This window comes from Schistocerca gregaria, chromosome 1 (genome assembly GCF_023897955.1).
Source record: "Schistocerca gregaria isolate iqSchGreg1 chromosome 1, iqSchGreg1.2, whole genome shotgun sequence".
NCBI lineage: Eukaryota > Metazoa > Arthropoda > Insecta > Orthoptera > Acrididae > Schistocerca > Schistocerca gregaria.
Window position 1 is genome coordinate 700,266,476 of NC_064920.1, and position 22,686 is coordinate 700,289,161.

At 36.6% G+C, this 22,686-nt stretch overlaps 1 protein-coding gene across 11 annotated transcripts in view; it reads left to right on the forward strand.

Moving 5' to 3' along the window:
• The window catches only part of LOC126365377 (carnitine O-palmitoyltransferase 1, liver isoform), a 234,911-nt gene that overhangs the window by 201,636 nt on the left and 10,589 nt on the right, over nt 1–22,686 (forward strand). For all 11 annotated transcript variants that reach the window (XM_050008139.1, XM_050008145.1, XM_050008149.1 and 8 more), the window contains 3 exons: nt 15,231–15,345; nt 16,324–16,458; nt 16,579–16,713. In XM_050008139.1, coding sequence (XP_049864096.1) covers nt 15,231–15,345; nt 16,324–16,458; nt 16,579–16,713 — 385 coding nt within the window. The remainder of the gene's footprint in view (nt 1–15,230; nt 15,346–16,323; nt 16,459–16,578; nt 16,714–22,686) is intronic.

Sequence of the window (22,686 nt, forward strand, 5' to 3'; positions counted from 1 at the left end):
CTGTTATTAGGACACTAAAATAACTCTAATAAAATTACTAGTTACTGGTTGTTGCAATTGATTGCACAATAATAAATTTGTGGAATTACACCTCTCACTTGCAAATAGTGGTTCCTCCCCATCAACCAATCAAAAGTGATACAGGAAAGATGGGAAATGGTGATAGTACACACATTATACCTCCACCCCTACTCCTCCTTCACCACACACCAAAAGGTGGCTTCCAGAGTAGTATAGACGTAGATGCAGATCCATTTGTAACTAATTTCACTATTTTTTTTCTTTTCCTGTGAAGTTAGTTAACAGAATACATCTGCTACACATTTTTCTTTCTCATGTATAACAATTTCAAAGTTTTACTGTTGGCCAGTGTGTGTAGTTTAACCTGCCTGACATAATATTATCAGTAAATTATTCCATTTTTAAAACTGGATTTCATGTTGACAGTGTTCTAATTTTGTTATCAGTGCGTGGCAAGAAATAACTTTAAGTAATTTGTACAATAATTTTGTGTAATGAAACATTGAGTTATTTTGCTGTGGTGACTTACGCACATTATAATACAGGGGCCACAGGGAGTAAAAGATGATATGATAGAAAATGAGAAACAGGATCATCATCTAACTAGGAAAATGGAAAAAAAGAAAAAAAACAAGAATACATGGAAACAATAATGGCTTATAAGCTAAAAATGATGGTGGGAAATTAATTAAAAAGCATATGTAGTAGATTTTAGACCGTAGATTCTTACCTGTTTGCTCACAAAATAATTTAAGAAGTGAATATGCCATGATGCGTCTTAAAAACGTAAGTATCAGCATATTAATAAGAATTGATTGAATTAGATTAATAAATTTCAGCATCAATAATGGTTAATAATAATAATAATAATAATAATAATAATAATAAACAGTAATAATAGTAATAGTAAGATTCCAGCCTGGGTCAAAGAATATTGGAAGTAGTGGATCAAGGGAACTTGGCACATGCAGCTGTTTGTGCATCCTCACCCTGGTACACAGAGTATGGCTGAAAAAACGACAACATGTTCCTTAGAAACGCAACAGCTACTATGAACTTTTTTAATGACAATAACTTGCAGGTTAGTGGAGTTGGAAGAGGATGGAGATGAAATAGGATATATTTAGGAGTATCAGAAATGTATAACGATTTGAAAGAGCAAATAGAATTAAAATTTGGACATACGTTTAATACGTAGGTGGCAGGGGCAGGGCAGGTTGCAGGGGTAAAATACAGGGAGCAAAAGGCTATTTACAATTTGTACAGAAACCAGATGGCAGTTATAAGAGTCGAGGGGCATGAAAGGGAAGCGGTGGTTGGAAAGGGAGTGAAACAGGGTTGTAGCCTATCCCCGATGTTATTCAATCTGTATATTGAGCAAGCAGTAAAGGAAACAAAGGAAAATTGGAATAGAATTAAAAGCAATGGAGAAGAAATAAAAACTTTGAGGTTCGCCGATGACATTGTAATTCTGTCAGAGACAGCAAAGGACCTGGAAGAGCAGCTGAATGGAATGCACAGTGTCTTCAAAGGAGGATACAAGATGAACATCAACAAAAGCAAAATGAGGATAATGGAATGTAGTCGAATTAAATCAGGTGCTGCTGAGAGAATTATATTAGGAAATGAGACACTTAAAGTAGTAAATGAGTTTTGCTATTTGGGGAGCAAAATAACTGATGATGGTCAAAGTAGAGAGGATATAAAATGTATTCTGGCAATGGCAAGGAAAGCGTTTCTGAAGAAGAGAAATTTAACATCGAGTATAGATTTAAGTATCAGGAAGTCGTTTCTGAAAATATTTGTATGGAGTGTGGCCATGTATGGAAGTGAAACGTGAATGATAAATAGTTTGGACAAGAAGAGATTGTAGCTTTCGAAATGTGGTGCTACAGAAGAATGCTGAATATTAGATGGGTAGATCACATAACTAATGAGGAGAGATTGAATAGAATTAGGGAGAAGAGAAATTTGTAGCACACCTTGACCAGAAGAAGGGATCAGTTGGTAGGACATGTTCTGAGGCATCAAGGGATCACCAATTAAGTATTGGAGGGCAGCATGGAGGGTAAAAATCATAGAGGGAGACCAAGAGATGAATACACTAATCAGATTCAGAAGGATGTAGGTTGCTGTAGGTACTGGGAGATGAAGAAGCTTGCACAGGATAGACTAGCATGGAGAGCTGCATTAAACCCATCTCTGGACTGAAGACCACAACAAAAACAACACCACCCCGTTTAATATAAAGGTATAGATCAGGAAGGAACTTAAGGTGATGATTATACTGCAAATAATACAATTAAAACAAATATTACTGAAACTAAAGTAGTCTCAGGCATAAGCAGCAAGGCTGTTTTAAAATACCCCATGAAATTCATTCTAGTTCATGCACAAAAATGCTCACATTCTATTGGCATGGCAAAAGTTCTCTATTAAGAGGTACAAAAACTGATATATGACAGCATATCCTTCTGCAAAATGATAAGAGGATTTTAATGCAAAAGTAGGACAACATCTGAAAAACTGCTTCACTGGGAAAATTATGGTATATACTGTAAATGGCAAAAACTCACAAAATGGTAGGTATTGGAAAATGCTGAAAAGCTATTTGGAGAAGAAAATAGATCTAAACACACCTTTGCAGAGATGAAATTGAACTAAAATTGAAAGGCAGACAGTTGCAGATACAAAGTGAGAAAATGAAATGAAAACTTCATACAAATAAGAACAACTGTTAATGAGAAAGAGACAACTTCAAGCAAACAATAATAGGTACATAATTGGCTACTGTATGGCAAATTAAGAAAACAATGGAAAATCCTTGATGACCAGAGAAAATTGTGTGTGTGTGTGTGTGTGTGTGTGTGTGTGTGTGTGTGTGTGTTTGGGGGGGGGGGGGGGGGTGTTCAGAATGCCTTTTGTCCAAAAGCTTACTTGTTTAGCAGTCTCTCTCTTTTTTTTTTTTTTTATTGCTGTCTATGGCTCAAGATCTCCACTATATGGTGAGTAGCAGTCTATCCTCTTAATATAAAATAAAACAAAACTAGGTGAGAATATCTTTAAGGGAATGTGGGAAGATGCAATGAAAATGTTATAGGAGAAGCAACAGAAAACAGTAATAATGAGAAGAAGAAAAATGCTCTTATGTTGGATGGACACCGTATTTTAGACACCATATTTTAGCAGTTAACATACCAGAAACTAAAAAGTAATAACAGAAAAAAAATCTCGTAGAACCAATTGAAATTTTTTTAAATAAATTTTTGTAGTTTAAGAGACAAAGCAAAAACACAGATAGATGACACTGACAGTAAGTACATGGCAGAAGTAATGCCAGATGAGACACACAAACATGTTTGGGATACAAGGAAAGAAAAGTTAATAGAAAAGATGATAGTTCAACAATGTAGGAGAAGATAAGGGGACACGTGAACTTGCAGACAGACACAATTAAGACACTTACATAAAGCTTTTAGCCACAGCTTTCATCAGTGAAAGAGTGTCACACATCATTCATACAAGCAAGGAAGCACACCTCATGCACACGACTGCCAACTCCAGCATTTTGGGCCTGAGATGCTGGAGTTGGCAGTCGTGTGCATGAGGTGTGCTTGCTTGTGTGTGTGAATGATGTGTGATTCTCTTTCAGTGATGAAGGCTGTGGCCGAAAGCTTTATGCAAGTGTCTTTTAATTGTGCCTGTCTGCAAGTTAACGTGTCTCCTTCACGGTAACTGGCAATCTATCTTTTAAGGCATTGTTGATATTCCTATCTGAAGTGTCTATTTTTTGAAAGATGATATTTTAATAGAAATAGTTAAATAAAATTTATTCGGAATATTCCACTAAGCTGTCTCTTTTGGTGCTGTTCCTATTTACGTTATGTAATCAATTTTGGAGTTGCATAAATAAATCCTCATACATCTAAATCAAGCAGTAATGGAGACATGAATAGTATACATGTAGAAGGTCCACTATACAAGCGAAATGTGGAAGAAATGATTCAAGAAGGCAATAGCGACAGTTATACTGGCATTCAGACAAACCAGCGATCAAATATCTGAAATGCGTGCTACTGACATGTACTGTTTTTATGTTCAAATGTACCTCTTGTAACTAATACATGCAGAAATAAAAATACAGCTTCATTAACTGTCATTGAACCAAAAGGTGAAGACAAAATGAACAAGTCAAATAGAAGGATTCTGGGATTTTTGTGACTACACAGTATCCAAAATAATGAAAACAAATATAATATGCTTTGACAGTTATATTGCACAAATAGTGGGCACAGCTGTTTCATGGCTTTTATGTTATCTGTATGACAGAAAGAAGTATGTATTAGTTCCATGTCAATCAAATAGCTGTAGGCACTCTGAATTTGATGCATTTATGATGTGCTGCAGGATGTATTGTGTACTCGCAATTATTTGGGGTAATAATTGAAAAACATGAATAATTGAGATATTTTTAAATGTGTAATCTTTGTCCAAAAGTTTATCCAAGTTCTGTACATAGGTATTTTAGGCCTGTTAATTTCTTAACGTAGTCTGTGATGTTGGTCTGCTTTTTCACTTGGCATTTTGAATTAATTCTGCGACAGTAGTGTCATTGTACTGAAACCTTCCCTGGCCCATATAATCTAGAAGAGTATCAACATGTTACAGTGGAGTACAGTTGCTGAACACATCACTGTCTTCATATCCATTGTTACATTAATGTCCTCTTCATTGTTTCATTGTAAAGCAGCACACACAATTTAGGTGTCACTCACGTATATAAAGCTGGCTTAACATCTGTCAGTCTTCAGCTACTCATTTAAGTTTTCCTCATCAGTATCTTGAAAACTATTTTAACCCATTGTAGGATTCATTATTTGTGTTATTTCTTAATCACTGAAACCCTGAAAATCACTTTCTTCTATACATGGAAGAGCTTTCCTCCATGGTCAAAGTAATGTATGTGGCTTGACTTCCTGCCAGGCATCAGAAATCTTGTGCATGGCATTTAAAATTGTCAGCTTTGTCCAGAATGCTACCAAATTATCATCATCAGCTAGGTTTCTCAGTAGACCAGCTCGGTAGAACTGTTTTACCAATGGAATTATGCCTTGGTCCAGTGTCTGTATGATGGCAGTCATGTTAGGAGGTAAAAACTTAGCTACGATTAGACCATCAGATATAACAGTCCTCTTGTTGGGATGTGAAGGGTATTATCAAGCAATGGAACAGCCTTCTGTGGCAAACTTTTATCTTCTAGAAATTGCCATACTTGCAATACAAAAGTGTGTTGAACCAGTTTTTGAAAATTTCACTATCTATCAATGCTCTTTTGTGTTGTAATGATGCACAGGGAGAGCCTTAGCCACAATTTACTTGAATGCTCAAGGTTTTTTTCAATTTCCAATCACTACTAGTTTCAGTTTGAGGTTCCCAGAAGCATTAGCAGTGCACAAAATTGGAATGCATTTCTTAGACAACTTATACCCAGGAGCACAAACTTTGCTCTTGAAAGCGAGGGTTCTTCTTGGTAGACATACAGACCACTTTTGTGTGCATTATAAATTTGGTTTGGTGTGAAATTTCCTTCTTCCCAAAATAGTTGGAACTCTTTCCAAAAGGAATTGGCTGTCGTAACATTTGAACTATGTTGCTCCCCTTGCGCTGTAAGGTTAACCCTAGAGATTCATGAAAAAATTTAGCTCTAGTGGCAAACATCACACCAGAAACAATGGCACCTTCAGCTCATTTTTGGCTAAAAAATTGCAAAAGAGCAGTACCTAATTCATCAAATGTATCTCTCTTCATGCTCTTTCATGTAAATGGCCCAAAACTAGGATCACATCTCCTGACAAAATCCTGTATTTGCTGCTTATACTTTTTAATGTCCCAAATAGTCTGCATTACAGTACCATAAACAGCACTTAGTTTTGCAGCAGTTTCCCCCTTTTCCAATTAACTCTAGTTTTTGTTTTAATGTCAACACATTTCTTTTGTTACTCATCTTCTCTTCTACAAATTTCTTTTAACTTGAATCATTGCCATTTACACACCTGTTAACATCATAAATCTGAGTTTGCTTCTGATTTACACAGAACATGTTGGCTGATAACAATGGAAATTGTACTCTGTTGTCAGGTGCCAGTTGTTTAAATAATGGAAATGACACATTGACTCACTGTGTGTGTGATGTGGAAACCGCGTAATCCACTCATTAATAATCAGGAGTACACTGTGGTTTGGTCTTGGCCTTTTGTTATTTGTTATAAGTCAGCAGTATCCTAATTTCATTGTACATAACAGAAGTTTAGGAATAAAAAAACAGTACTAGTCTTCTTACTGAAAAGACAGCAAGTGAAATATATGAAAATGTCAACAGATGATTAAAGGAAAATGGATCTTTGAGTTTCATTAGATTTAGACAAGATTTGGTACAAACAATCCAGTACTTCTCATAGAATTCCACAGCTCATAGATATAGTACCAAAACAATTAAGTACAGGAAATAAATGCTGTCTGGTGTTTGGGACCACAAGTTGATCACAATCTTAATTGGAAAATCAACACCCTACAATTAATGAAGCCCCTTAATTCCTTTACATATTAGTGTGCTTAATTACAGCTATATGTGATTTAAAATAATGAAATTAACTGAATTCTGCTTATTTTCACTCACTAATGAGCTACAGAACAAGGTCCTAAGCTGTGAGTCTTTCTACTGGTTCAGTGCTGTCACCATCTTTTGCTGTCCTCCATCTTTCCGCATCTTGCATTCCTCTTTTCATCTTTGCATACCTATTACATTACATGCAACATATTTTAAAATGCGTAGTGTATTCTGGTTTTGGTGTATCCCTAATATGTTTCCCTCCTAATGCTCTTTATGGGGCCTTATAAATTATTCTTGGATGCCTAATCAAATGTCTCATTAACCTGTCTTTCAGAGACTTCTTTCCTCTCCTGTTCTTTTTAGTACTTTTTATATTTACCTGTTCACTTAATTTTTTGTTTTATATTCTTGTGTCCCACCATGTTTCAAATGCTTCCATCTTCTTAATCTCCTAATTTCCAGTGATTTGTGTATCTCTTCCTGACAGTGCTGTACCACAGACATAATCTTCCTGGAAATTCTTTTTCAGTTGCATCTCAATATCCATAACAACAGAACTCCTTTAATGAAGAAAATATTTCACCTGTGCCAATCTACTTCTGATGTTTTCTTTGATTTGGGCTTTCTGATGTTTCCTTTGCTTTGGGCATGTGGTGTGATATTGTTTTTTAACTAGGAGACTTCTTTCACTACTTCCATTACTGTGTTGTTTCCAGTTTTGATATTTAGCTAGTTGTTATTCTCTTTTCCATTACTCTTCCTCTCTCTTGTCTTTACTGTCCTTAAGCCATATTCCATGCTCAGTATGTTACTTATTTGTTTGAACAGGTCTTATGTTTTCCTTGCATCCAGCCAGAAGGACAATGTCGTCTACAGATCTTAGCCTCGATGTCTGTCCCCTTTGGACTTTTATTCTTCTTATAGAGTTTTATTTCACTTCATGTATTGCTTCCTTGGTATCCAAATTGAACCACAGCAATGTTAATCTTCAAGCTTGCCTTACACACTATCACTGTACTTTAGCCCCAACTTGTAAGAATGGTGAATGTCTTACTCCACCTTCATGTTCCACAGCCAGTACAACTTCAAATTTTCTTTCTAGTCATCTGGTATATCTTATAGTGTAGCTCACTTGTTTGTCCTCACATCTTTTTTGTGTTCTGTTAAACTCTCACCATATTATAGGACCATGTTATTTCTTCCACATCAGTTTCATCCTCTATTTCTGTCATACTGTGGGACATATCTCTCCATTGTACAAGTATTCAGTGTACTCTTGCTACCTGCCTGCCTTTTCTTTTGAACTTTGTAGGCTCTTGTGAACAGTGTAAGTTAGCACCTATTTGTTTTACTTCTTTAAAATAATGTTTAATATAACTGTATGTCATGTCAGTTTTTTCTACTGTCTTATCTCTTACAGTATCACCTATTCTTATTTGTCCTGGAGTTATTCATGGCTTCTTTGCCTCTGCTTTTACTATATATTTGGTTTCTTTTTTTATTATATTCCTCTTCATAAGTGTTTTGAATATGCTGTTGCTGGACCTACTGCAGTGTGGACATCTTGCTAACACAGTTTTATTCTAGCCTACTGAATAATACTTACTATTCTACAGTGTACATACGCCATTACATGAAGACATTTCAGTGGCAAATAGATCATTATTTCTCATATAGGAATATTAGAAATAAAGGAAGGATGTGGATAAGAAAGTGGGATAGTAGTGATTCAAAGATCTGAACTGTACTTGTCACTTTTGTGCTTATTTGTCAGTGTATAATTTAAGTGTGGTCCATGTGATGAACGCCACTTGGATATCTTGGTTTGCCCTATATGAACTAAGTAACAAAGCCTTTGAAAATATGTTGTGAGTTGTGATACTCATCATAGAACATTCATTAATGAACAGTCAACTTTGTTATAATGGTTATTGCATGTAATGTTGTTACCAGTAATAGGCACTTAAATAATTGGACTCTCATCTCCATTGCCTTAGGAAATACTGAATTGGAAGTAGGTTGAGGAACACAGACCAACAAAAATCAGCACCTACTTGGAAACAAAGTGTGTTATTTTTGGCATTTGAAAATGGTAAGAAGTATGTTGTAGGAAAATGAGAAGTAAACATGTGTGCAAAAGAAAGCACAAGGTAGGGTAAAAGTATGACTGTCACAAAGAAATGTAATAATGCAGCAAAGAAAAGTTCACAAGTGGGAAAAAATAAATAATTTGGAAACAATTTTAGTATCATCAATCATGTGTGAAACAAAGGCAAAGTGAATATACAAAAACTTGTTTTTTATGTGTTAAATCTGGAATGCAGGTATCTGATACATAGAAGAACTAGGTGAACAAAAGACTTTCCTGGAATGGATAAAGATTTGCTGAAAGATAAAGTAAGTTGACTTCTTTAAAATGTGCAACATCTGAAAAATTAAACAATGCTGCTTATTGTTTGCTTAGAAGGCTTGCGTAGTTCAGGTTACACAGTCCATTCCTATATGAGTACTATGTAACTATAGAACTGGAAAACTTAAATATAAATGTGCCGGACTAGCATATTCCTAACATAGAATCAATATGGAATGAATGATTTTATATGCTTGAAAAGATGACTTTGATACTATTTAGAGTAATGTATGTTTTGGAAATCTGTGCTCAGGAGCATGTTGATACAGATCTCTTCAGAGTAGTGTGTTACTTATAAATTCGGTATGAACAGTGCCATGCTTCATAAGAAGTATCATTGCAGGTGGAATGCTTTTGCCTTCCTCTAACCTTAAAGCTAACTTACTTAGTCATTTATAAGGAACCTGGAGTTTAGTGTGGAATTTAAGCCATAAAATACCTTGACATTTTTCACAAATACAAAGCACTGCCTGAGATGAGTCATTTTCTGTATGAGAAAAAAAAAAGACTGATGTGGGGATTGATAGGTGAACTTTTCAAAATACTCAAATATTTATTTTCCCTGTTGTGTATAACTTATTGTATGCAATAATTACTAATAATAGGAGCTTCTCAAGGGTGCTAGTGGGACTGAGGTATGACACAAGAACAAAGTTTTTTTGAATACCTATCAGAAGAGGGTGCATGGGATGAAATTCAAAGTGAAATTTCACATATTATGTTTCAATTTCTGTTGGATTTTTGTAAGAAATTATAATAAAGAGAAAAAGGTTGTGAAGGGAATGTAATAGCTAGTCCATAAGTAATTTTTCTGATGACTGCAACTTGCTACATATTTGAAGAAAAGTGACAGTGACTAAAAGTTTAAGATGGTTGTGATTATGTCAGATATTAATATCCTATCAATATTACAAAGATAATAAACAAGGGACAAAACAAATAGGCATAGGGTGAAATAACCATGAATTATGATTTGTACATAGTGATTTCAATAGTTCTAAAAAGTGCAGATTTCTCAATCATTTTTCTTTAAATGAAGCAAGTTACTAAAATGTGGCCTCCGGTAATGTTATCAAAGTGAAATGTGATCCACTTTTAATTTTGTGTTGTTGTTGTTGTTGTTCTTTAGTCCAGAGACTAGTTTCTCTTCGTCTCTGTGTAATTACTGCAGCTTGCATCCATTTGAATCTCCTTACTATAGGTGTGCTGTGCTATCCCTCTAAAATTGTTACACCCACCCTTCCTCCCCCTCCCTCCCTTTCCACTACTTTTCCCTATATCATAACCAAATGCCTCAGGATTAGTTCTATAAATGCACCCATTTTTATAATCAAGTTGTACCATAAATTTCTATATTTTACTTTCAAATTTTAAGGTTAAGAAAATCGTTTCTCTGAAAATGAAAGCTGTGGTTAGTAGTATTTTTGACATCTTTGATGTGGGGAGTTTTACATCATATTTTTGAGCTCTACTGTAGTTAGTATGACATGGCATATGCCAGAGATTGTCTAGTATTAGTAATGACATTCTTTTCCAACAACTTGTGGAGGCTCTGTACTCAAATGGTAGAAGTGCTCTGTAGTCAAACCACAATTTGGATTTCAGAAGTATCATCACCATCCAGTCCCATTCATGCATTCTCACCAAATAATAAGACTTAAAACAGTCATTGGCTCAATCATACTAGAGCGTTTTAGTTAGCTACTTAGATCTGTACATCATTGTGTTGCTGTAGAAAAGATACAGGGAGAAGAGTGATATCTGTAATTGAATAAAGCAGAAATAATGTAATCAAGGCTTCTGAACATAAAAAGACAAAAACACCACCAAAATTCCAAGATCATAGACACACTAGGTATATAAAATGACTGAAAAGAAAAAAAATACTCCCAAATCATTTCTTGTCATTTGTTATCTTTACAGTTAAAATTTTGTAATAACTTAAGGTCATCTTAGATTATCATGTTATACCGTGGTTTTTCCCCTATTCAGTAATGCTCTGTGTTGTCGTTTTCGTTGGCGGTGGCAGCGTCTACATCGTCTTTAGTCTGAGGGCTGATTTGATGCGGCTCTCCATGCTAACCTATCCTGTGCAAGCCTCTTTGTCTCTGCATAACTATCACAACTTACATCCATCTGAAGATGCTTACTGTATTCAAGCCTTGATCTCACTCTGCAGTTATTATCACAACACTTGCTTTCATTATCAAATTGACAGTTCCTTGATGCCACAGGACATGTCCTATCAACTAATTCCTTATTTTAGCCATGCTATGCCATAAGTTTCCCTTTTTCCTCAATTCAGTTCAGTACCTCCCCATTTGTTATTTAATCTACCCATCTAATCTTCATATTTTTCTTCAGCACAACATTTCGAAAGCTTCTATTCTCTTCATATGTGTACTACTTATTGTCCATGTTTCACTTCCATAGAAGGCTATACTCAAGATAAGCTCCTTCCAATAAGATTTCTTAACACTTAAATTTACGTTAGATGTTAACAAATTCCTCTTTTTCAGAAATGATTTTCTTGCTACTGGCAGTCTTTATTATAGTGGTATATGCTCTCTACTTACAGAAGAATGCTGAAGATAAGGTGGATCAAACCAGTCTCAGGACTGAAAACCACAACAACAACAACAACAAGGTGGATAGATCACGTAACTAATGAGGAGGTATTGAATAGGATTGGGGAGAAGAGTAGTTTGTGGCACAACTTGACTAGAAGAAGGGATCGGTTGGTAGGAGATGTCCTGAGGCATCAAGGGATCACAAATTTAGCATTGGAGGGCAGCGTGGACGGTAAAAATCGTAAAGGGAGACCAAGAGATGAATACACTAATCAGATTCAGAAGGATGTAGGTTGCAGCAGGTACTGGGAGATGAAGAAGCTAGCTCAGGACAGAGTAGCATGGAGAGCTGCATCAAACCAGTCTCAGGACTGAAGACAACAACAACAAACAACAACTTCAGCCATCATCAGTTATTTTTCTGCCCAAATAGCAAGATTCCTCTGCTACTTGTAGTGGGACTGATGACCATAGATGTTAAGTCCCAGAGTGCTCAAAGCCATTTGAACTTGTAGTGGCTCATTTACTTATCTAGCTCTCTCAGCAACATCATATTTAATATGAGTGTATTTCATTACCTTGTTTTACTTTTCTTGATGTCCTTCTTATAACCTCTGTCCAAGACACTATTCATCATGTTCAACTGTTCTTCCAAGTCTTTCTGCTATCTTTGCCAGAACTACAATGACACCATCAGGTCTCAATCTTTTTATGTCTTCTCCCCAGATTTTGATTCCCTTTCTCAATTTGCCCTTGGTCTTCTTCATAGCTTGCTCAGTTTACAGATTGAATAACATCGGGGATAGGGTTTCACCCTGTTCCACTCCATTCACAAACATTGCTTCCCTTTTATGTCCTACAGTCTGGTATCTTTACAATTTGTAAATAACCTTTTGCTTCCTGTATTTTATCCCTTCCTTCAGCCACTTCTAGAATTTGATTTCGTTGGTATTGATGTGTGGACTGAGATATAATTTGAGTTTATTCTTCTGTTCTCATTTTTATTTTCCTTTAGTGTGTTATACATTTGTTTTAAAGTAGACAACTCATAGAATGCTAGAATAATCCTCAGTCACTGTGGCAGTTACAATTTAATGTTTGAAAACTATACACACTGTTTAAAAACATGATCTTCCAACAGCACTAGTAGTCCACAGATGGTGATCTCATTCATTTTGTAACATTTTATAGCTTTTCTTTTTTGCTCTGTGAGTGTGGTATCCCTTCTCACCCAAAATCTTAACTTACTTTTTCCTTTCAGAAAGTTCTCTTTTTGCCAACATTTTCTCACTTATATTCTAATATGGAATAGTAATTACATAGTTCCACTCAGTTGTAGAGCTACTTGCCACACTTTTGAGTAGACTGTCTCTGATTCTACACTGTATCCTTTGAGTGATCACTCTATTTCTACCACAAAAAAGTATTGTGAATATGAAAGATAGGTAATATCTAAAATCCTTTCTTGTAATAGGTTACTCCATTATCTGCAGCTGTAGCAATTTGGGTGTTTTTCGAGTGACCTGGTACAAAATAACCACGTCCTGATGATTCTCTTTAGATGTAGACATTTGGTGTAATAAATTGTCTCAGAGTATAATATCCTAAAAGATTGGTTGAGTTTCCATTTTTTGCTCACTAATTTTGTTTCCAGGATACTATTGATCTTTTGATGCTTCTGCCATGGTGTCTTTGGAAAGGTGTTCAGTAGTTTTCCCAGTCATAAAGTCAGCACTTTCTGAAGATGCACAGTGTGATTAATATTCTGTATGGTCCCATAATGAAAATGCAGTCCAACTCTAATCTTTTATTTTTGTTTCTTTTTCTACTCATAATGTGTATTTTTACATGGATGGGCAATGTTGATAAGGTACAATCACAGCATTGTTTGTGCATATGGAAAAATTTTTATGCTATTGTACAATAATTTAATTCATTGGACATATATAGTTGTTTTTAAATCCAATTCAATAATACATTTATTGCTAAGACAAGATCGTTGGTCACATTGGTATTCATGTGTTTATGAGCATTTGAGAAAATGTACTGCCTAAGTTTTGTGTTTCAAATGACAGTTGTGCATTTGCATGTTCTTATTTGTGATTTTAGTGTCTTCTTTTACAAACATACTAGTTTGTACCATATATATGAAATAAATTGTGAGAACATTAAAGCTAGCAAGTACACCTTTAAAACTTGTTTCTGATTTCACTTTCACTGTGATCCTCAAGGCTCTCTCCTGCAGTGTAAAAATTCTTTCATATTAGTTTGGCAGTTCCACAGTGCTCTTCCATAACATAAGGAATAATATATTAATCTGAAATACACAGTCCTTCAGGTACCATAGTTAAGATAAGGAGATAACCAACTTCATACACATAGACTGGGTATCGATTTATTGCAGGCATGAAGCCTACTGCTTCCATGACTGCCTGTCAGTTCTGTAAGACCAAGAACTCAGCGCAAACAAATCTTGAGCAGAATCTCATCATTCAAGGATTTTACCTGTTTGAAACATTTGCTTTAAAGTAGTAATTTTTTGTCAACTTTTAAGTTGTCATTGTCAAAGTGATGTCTTGCTTTTTAATAAAGCTCTGGACCTTTTCACTAAGGTTAGGCCCGATGTCTGCACAGCATATACCATATTTGTTATTTGCATGCATAGTAATCAGATGCTTATTGCCTAGATCTATTGGAAAATAACACACCCTGAGTTAATATAACATTTTTAAGAGTCATTTATCATTTCTTGATGAATACAATTTCACAAAATGATGCTCATGCCTTGGCACCATTTTCAGCTGTTCATAAGCTGTTTGTGTTTAAATCTCTTGAAAACAGGCATCTCATTTCTTTCTAACACTTTTGTTCTCACAGGTAAAAAAAATTAAATTAAACCCTGCACACACTTCCATAGATACATTTTTAGCTATGTTCACTTTGACTTCTTAATATCTGTGCAGTGAAGAACATCAGAAGCTGAAATAGTTGGAATTTTTAATTCCATCTACCAGAATTTCATGGTTTGTTAACATAATATACCCTCATTTAAATACAGGATCTTTGTTAAGAGTTGAACATGTCCTGAGTGGTATCTTTATTAGTCATTACAAGCTGTGAGGATGTACAAACTTACCACAGAAGATAAAAAATAATTTTAGATTAAAAGTTTGTGTGTGATGTAAAATATATTTCCACTTTAACGCTAATTTTTTCTCTTGCTTTCACAGGCCACATTATGGGTGAGAACTTTTATATTTTTCGTACGCTATTAGACTTAACATCATTACATTTCAGAACATTAAATTTATTGTTGATTGTTCATAACAACCATTAGCAGATTGAAACAAAACTAAAAAGTTATGTTGAGTTCATGAAAAAGCTAGACATTTTACTTGAATCTGTTTATTCCTGAGTCATTGATTCTTTTTGTCATCGTTTTCTGGAATAAAATTTGCTTTTCTTTCTCTTTTGTCATTAGTGTGGTACTTAAATTAATTGTATACAATATGCAGACAAAATAACCCTACTTTCAAATAGGAATATTAAATGTGTGTGTTTTTATACAGTTGTTATCAAGGTAACTAATAAATCTTTTTTTTATTTATTTATTGAACAGTTACACAAATGATGGCCACACTAAAGGGACTCCAGAATTCACTCCTCCTGCACCCGTCAGATTACAGTGGGATCTGAAGCCGTCATGTATTACAGCTATTGAAACTTCTTTGCAGGTATATCATAGCAGCTGCCACCAGCTCCTCTTTTTTTTTATGCACATATGTCTGTTAATGTGGTTTACATATTATGTGGATAAGTGCCACCTTATGAATGAAAAAATTTAAATTTTGATTATCAGTTGGTTGAATGACTCACTGTGATTATTTCCTCCGGCAATGTTTTGTGTATTTGAAAATGCCAAGCTGCACCATTGTGTCAGTTTCACATTAAGCTGTATGTGTTCATATAACTAGCTGGGTGAGTGCATTCAGAGGTTTGGTGAAGGCAAGGGTATGACAGTTCCAGTGGAAACTACATCCACTAAAACACTGCCTTGAACAAATTTATTTTTAGTGACAGCTGCTTTACTTATGTCTGTTAGTTAATGTTATCAGTTGTTTAAAAGAGTCTATCAGTTCTGAAGCACATGTGTTGACAGAAGTTAAATTATAAATACAGTTTGTGCTAGCAAAATGTTGTGGCACCATTACAGAGCTGGTACAGTTGTCACAGAAACTGACAAGAAAAGCATAATTTTCTTATTGAGTGCTGTTTCATTTTGGGGCAACATCACTTATTGCTACTTACTGTAAAGATAACATTCGAAGTTACAGACAGGCACAATTAAGCCACTTACACACAAAGTTTCGACCACAGCCTTTGTCAAAAAAATACAAACACACACCATTCATTCACGCAAGCAAGCACACCTCCCACACATGACTGCTAACTTCAGCAGCTTAAGCTGCCGGAGTTGGTGGGCACGTGTGGGTGAGGTGTGCTTGCTTCTGTAAAAGAATAGTGTGTGTTCCTTATCATACAGAAAAAGCACTGCGTGTTATAGAGAGGTCTCACATAGTTGTGTGTGCTTTTCCATCAGCCAGCAAGTTTCCTTAATCTCTATTAAATATTAATATTAGATTTCAGAAGAGTACTTTAATGAAAGATTGCCATTTTGTATATTCATAATGTGATGCAATTCTCTTTTTCAGGTTGCTAATGGGTTGTTAAATGATGTTGACTTGCGAATACTTGTCCATGATGCTTATGGAAAAGGTTTCATGAAGAGTTGCAGAACTAGCCCAGATGCATATATCCAGATGGCTTTACAGCTTGCTTATTACAGGGTATAGATTTTTATGTTTTTGGAGGCTGACATGTGTGAAGTAATTATAACTAAAAATATTTTTAGTCATGTATGATTCTTCACACAAAACCACGAAAACATTTGTGTGTCACATTTTTAGGATGCTGGGAAATTCAATCTTACATATGAAGCATCAATGACAAGACTGTTCCGTGAAGGAAGAACGGAGACTGTTCGGCCATGTACTGTTGAGTCATCTGCTTGGGTTATGTCAATGATGAATCCCAAGTCAACGGTAAGATGGAATTCATTAAATTGCAGATGACATAAATCAGTTTACTGTCATCTAAACTAATGTTAAATTGCTTAAAGTCAATCATTGCAAACTGGAAAAATTTTTGGTACAAAAATATGGTCTTGTTGAGCAAGAGGTATTTTTCACATAATGACTAGATCACAATTATTCTGAACATCTCATCATATGAAGAATATTGTTAACAATGTATGAGGTGAAGCTATAGTTTTGGCTGGGGACTGGAGTACTTTATTTGTATAATGTATCGACAACAGTCTTATTGCTAATTATAAAGTAAAGATTGATGTGAGCTGAAATAGGGCTTCAAAATAATTCAATGGTGAAAGTTGAAAATTTGTGCTGAACCGGGACATGAACCCAGAACTTCTGCTTAACATGAGCAGTTCCCTTAACCCTGTCTGTCATCTTAACACACTTCGCATTGACCAAACCCTGCTTGCTTGTAGCAAGTCCTGTATTCCCACTGTGGGGACAGTAGGTTACCATAGGTAATCTAATCCCAACAGTGAACCCTGCCTCTCTCAGTTCAACCACCATACAACTGTGATCCACATTTGGTGACCAGAGGTGTGCATGGGTGGGGTCTTTAGTCCATATCAACATCATGGTTTTGGATGGTATGGCTTCTGAGCAGTTTTTTTGTTGTCCAGCATTAAATTGGCAAGTATTTTGTTGCAGGGTGGCTGTATCCTGCTGTTGAACCAACTGAGGTGTGACAGTGGCAAGCCACTGGACTCTAAGGAGGATGACAGTTCAGATTCCAACCTGACTGTCTGGAGTTAGGTTTTCTGTGATTTCCATAAATTTCTTGATGAGTGATGGGATGACTCATTTGAAAGGGCACGGCCAATTTCCTTCCCCATGTTTCTCCAGTCCTAGCTTGTGTTCCTGACCTTGTTACTGATGAGACATTTTTGTACATCTGCATACATACTCTGCAAGCCACCATACTGTGCGTGGCAGAAGGTGCACTGTACCACCACTAGACATCTCTTTTCCTATTTCACTCACAGATAGAGAAAGTGATGGTCTTTATGCCTCATTATCAGCCCTAATTTCTCAGATCTTATATTCATAGTCTTTAGGCAAAATGTATGTTGGTGGCAGTATGATTGTATTGCAGTCAAATTCAAATGCTCATTTCTAAGTTTTCTCAATAATGTTCTTGAAAAGAACATCAGGTTCTCTCCAGGGATCCCCATTTGAGTTTCCGAAGCATCTCAATAACACTTACGTGCTGTGCAAAACTACCGGTAACAAATCTAGCAGCCAGCCTCTGAATTGAATTGCTTAGATATCTTCCTTTAATATGACCTAGTGCAGATCTCTAAACAGTCAATCAGTACTCATGCATAGGTCACACTATTGTCCTATATGCAGTCACTTTTATAGGTGAACCACACTTCCCTAAAATTCTGCTGATAAACAAGTCAACCATTCATCTTCCCTATCACAATCTTCACATTCTTGTTTCATTTCATATTACTTTACCATGTTATGCCCACGTATTTAATGACATGACTGTGTCAATAAGCACATTATGAACACTTTATCCAAACATTATAGATTTCTTTTTCGTACTCATCTGCAGTAACTTATATTTTTCTACATTTAGAACCAGCTGCCATTCCTTCACCAACTGGAAATTTCGTCTAAGTCATCTGGTATCATCCTACATTCACTTATCTTCAACACCTTGATATACATCAGAGCACAATGAGCAAACAACAACAGATTGTTGCCCATCTCGTCCATCGGCTCATTAAAGTATATAAAAGTAATAGTGGTCCTAACACACGTCCCTGGAGCACTCCAGATAATACCCTTGTCTCTGATGAACACTCGCAGTCAAGGATCACATACTGGGTTCTAATATTTCAGAAGTCTTCGAGTCAGTCACATATCTGGGGAAACTATTCCACATTCTCATGCCTTCGATAAGTGTGCAGAATGGTACCATGCCAAATGTTTACAGAAACCTATAAATATGGAATCTGCCTGTTGCTGTTCCTCCATAGAACGCAGTATATCGTATGAGAAAAGGGAAAGCTGGGTTTTCACATGAGCAATGCTTTCTAAAACTGTGCTTATTTGTGGGCATAAGCATTTTGGCCCCTAAGAAATTTATTATTTTCGGTCTCAGAACATGTTCTCGATTTCTGCAATATATTGATTATATTGAAGTTAAGGATACTGGTCTGTAACTTTGCAGGTCTGTTCTTTTACCCTTCTTGGGTGTAGGAGTCACTTGTGCTTTTTTCCAGTCACTTGGAACTTTGTGCTGGATGAGAAATTTTCAATAAATGCAAGCTATATGAGGAGCCAATGCTGTGGAATGTGTTGTTGTTGTTGTTGTTGTTGTTGTGGTCTTCAGTCCTGAGACTGGTTTGATGCAGCTCTCCATGCTACTCTATCCTGTGCAAGCTTCTTCATCTCCCAGTACCTACTGCAGCCTACATCCTTCTGAATCTGCTTAGTGTATTCATCTTTTCGTCTCTCCCTACAATTTTTACCCTTAACGCTGCCCTCCAATACTAAATTGGTGATCCCTCGATGTCTCAGAACATGTCCTACCAACCGATCCCTTCTTCTAGTCAGGTTGCGCCACAAGCTCCTCTTCTCCCCAATTCTATTCAATACCTCCTCATTAGTTATGTGATCTACCCATTATTCTCTTCTTGTCCAAACTATTTATCGTCCATGTTTCACTTCCATACATGGCCACACTCCACACAAATACTTTCAGAAATGACTTCCTGACACTTAAATCTATACTTGCTGTTAACAATTTTCTCTTCTTCAGAAACGCTTTTCTTGCCATTGCCACTCTACATTTTATATTCTCTCTACTTTAACCATCATCAGTTATTTTGCTCCACAAATAGCCAAACTCATTTACTACTTTAAGTGTCTTATTTCCTAATCTAGTACACTCAGCATCACCCGATTTACTTCAACTACACTCCATTATCCTCATTTTGCTTTTGTTGATGTTCATCATATATCCTCCTTTCAAGACACTGTCCATTCTGTTCAGCTGCTCTTCCAGATCTTTTTCTGTCTCTGACAGAATTACAGTGTCATCGGCGAACCTCTAAGTTTTTATTTCTTCTTCATGGATTTTAATTCCTACTCTGAATTTTTCTTTTGTTTCTTTTACTGCTTGCTCAATATAGAGATTGAATAACATCGGGGATAGGCTAAAACTCTGTCTCGCTCACTTCACAGCCACTGCTTCCCTTTCATTCCTCTCGACTCATAACTGTCATCTGGTTTCTGTAAAATTGGAAATAGCCTTTCACTCCCTGTGTTTTACCCCTGCCACGTTCAGAATTTGAAAGAGAGTATTCCAGTCAACATTGTCAAAAGTTTCTCTAAGTCTACAAATGCTAGAAATGTATTTTCCTTTCATTAATCTATGTCTAAGGTGATGTAGAATAAACTTTGTAAAACTGAGCTGGGATTCCATCCATACCTGGCAACATATTTGTTCCCAACTTCTTCATTCGGGTCTCTGTGCCATAGATGCTTATCACTATATTCTCCATATGGGATCAAGTGACAGTATGTTTGTATGATTCTTCTGCATGAATGTTTTCTTAAATGTGGAATTTAAAATGTTGGCATTCATTTTGGTGTCTTCAACTGCCACACCAGACACATCAATGAGTGAATGGATGGTAACCTTAGACCTGCTTAGCAATTTTACATAGGACCAGAATTTTCTCAGGTTCTCAGCCAGATCTTTTGCTAAGGTATGACAAAGGCAGTTTGTGTATGCTTCACGCATAGATCTTTTCACAGATGCACGAATCTCTAATACCTTTTGCCCGTCGCCATTTGCACATTCTCTTGTGTACAGAGAGTGCAGCAGCCTTTGTTTCCTCATAATTTTGCAAATTTTGGTGCTAAAACATACTGGGCCTTTTCCATCCTTAATCCACTTTCTTTGCACATAATTGTCCAGAGCACAATTTACAGTGTAAAGTTTGCCCATAATTCCTCTATGTCCATCATACTGGAACTAAATAATGGCCATTCATTGTCTAAGTGAGATGTTAACAACTGCTTATCTGCTCTTTCTAACAGAAACACACACAGCCTTCTCGACTGATTTATTAACTTTTATAACATCTACATCTACATGACTACTCTGCAATTCACATTTAAGTGCTTGGCAGAGGGTTCATCGAACCACAATCATACTATCTCTCTACTATTCCACTCCCGAACAGCGAGCGGGAAAAACGAACACCTAAACCTTAGTGTTCGAGCTCTGATTTCTCTTATTTTATTTTGATGATCATTCCTACCTATGTAGGTTGGGCTCAACAAAATATTTTCGCATTCGGAAGAGAAAGTTGGTGACTGAAATTTCGTAAAAAGGTCTCGCCGTGACGAAAAACGTCTATGCTGTAATGACTTCCATCCCAACTCATGTATCATATCTGCCACACTCTCTCCCCTATAACGCGATAATACAAAACGAGCTGCCCTTTTTTGCACCCTTTCGATGTCCTCCGTCAATCCCACCTGGTAAGGATCCCACACCGCGCAGCAATATTCTAACAAAGGACGAACGAGTGTAGTGTAAGCTGTCTCTTTAGTGGACTTGTTGCATCTTCGAAGTGTCCTGCCAATGAAACGCAACCTTTGGCTCGCCTTCCCGACAATATTATCTATGTGGTCCTTCCAACTGAAGTTGTTCGTAATTTTAACACCCAGGTACTTAGTTGAATTGACAGCCTTGAGAATTGTACTATTTATCGAGTAATCGAATTCCAACGGATTTCTTTTGGAACTCATGTGGATCATCTCACACTTTTCGTTATTTAGCGTCAACTGCCACCTGACACACCATACAGCAATCTTTTCTAAATCGCTTTGCAGCTGATACTGGTCTTCGGATGACCTTACTAGATGGTAAATTACAGCATCATCTGCGAACAGTCTAAGAGAACTGCTCAGATTGTCACCCAGGTCATTTATATAGATCAGGAACAGTAGAGGTCCCAGGACGCTTCCCTGGGGAACACCTGATATCACTTCAGTTTTACTCGATGATTTGCCGTCTATTACTACGAACTGCGACCTTCCTGACAGGAAATCACGAATCCAGTCGCACAACTGAGACGATACCCCATAGCTCCACAGCTTGATTAGAAGTCGCTTGTGAGGAACGGTGTCAAAAGCTTTCCGAAAATCTAGAAATATGGAATCAACTTGAGATCCCCTGTTGATAGCGGCCATTACTTCGTGCGAATAAAGAGCTAGCTGCGTTGCACAAGAGCGATGTTTTCTGAAGCCATGCTGATTACGTGTCAATAGATCGTTCCCTTCGAGGTGATTCATAATGTTTGAATACAGTATATGCTCCAAAACCCTACTGCAAACCGACGTCAATGATATAGGTCTGTAGTTAAATGGATTACTCCTACTACCCTTCTTGAACACTGGTGCGACCTGCGCAATTTTCCAATCTATAGGTACAGATCTATCGATGAGCGAGCGGTTGTATATGAGTGCTAAGTAGGGAGCTATAGTATCAGCGTAATCTGAAAGGAACCTAATCGGTATACAATCTGGACCTGAAGACTTGCCCGTATCAAGCGATTTGAGTTGCTTCGCAACCCCTAAGGTATCTACTTCTAAGAAACTCATGCTAGCAGATGTTCGTGTTTTAAATTCTGAAATATTCCATTCGTCTTCCCTGGTGAAGGAATTTCGGAAAACTGCGTTCAATAACTCCGCTTTAGCGGCACAGTCGTCGATAACAGTACCATCGGCACTGCGCAGCGAAGGTATTGACTGCGTCTTGCCGCTTGTGTACTTTACATACGACCATACTGTGGTGATGACATGGCCACTAATCACCATATCTATATTGATGCCATCTTTAAGGTCCAGCCTGTTTCTAGCTACCAGGTCTAAGATATTTCCACTGTATGTGGC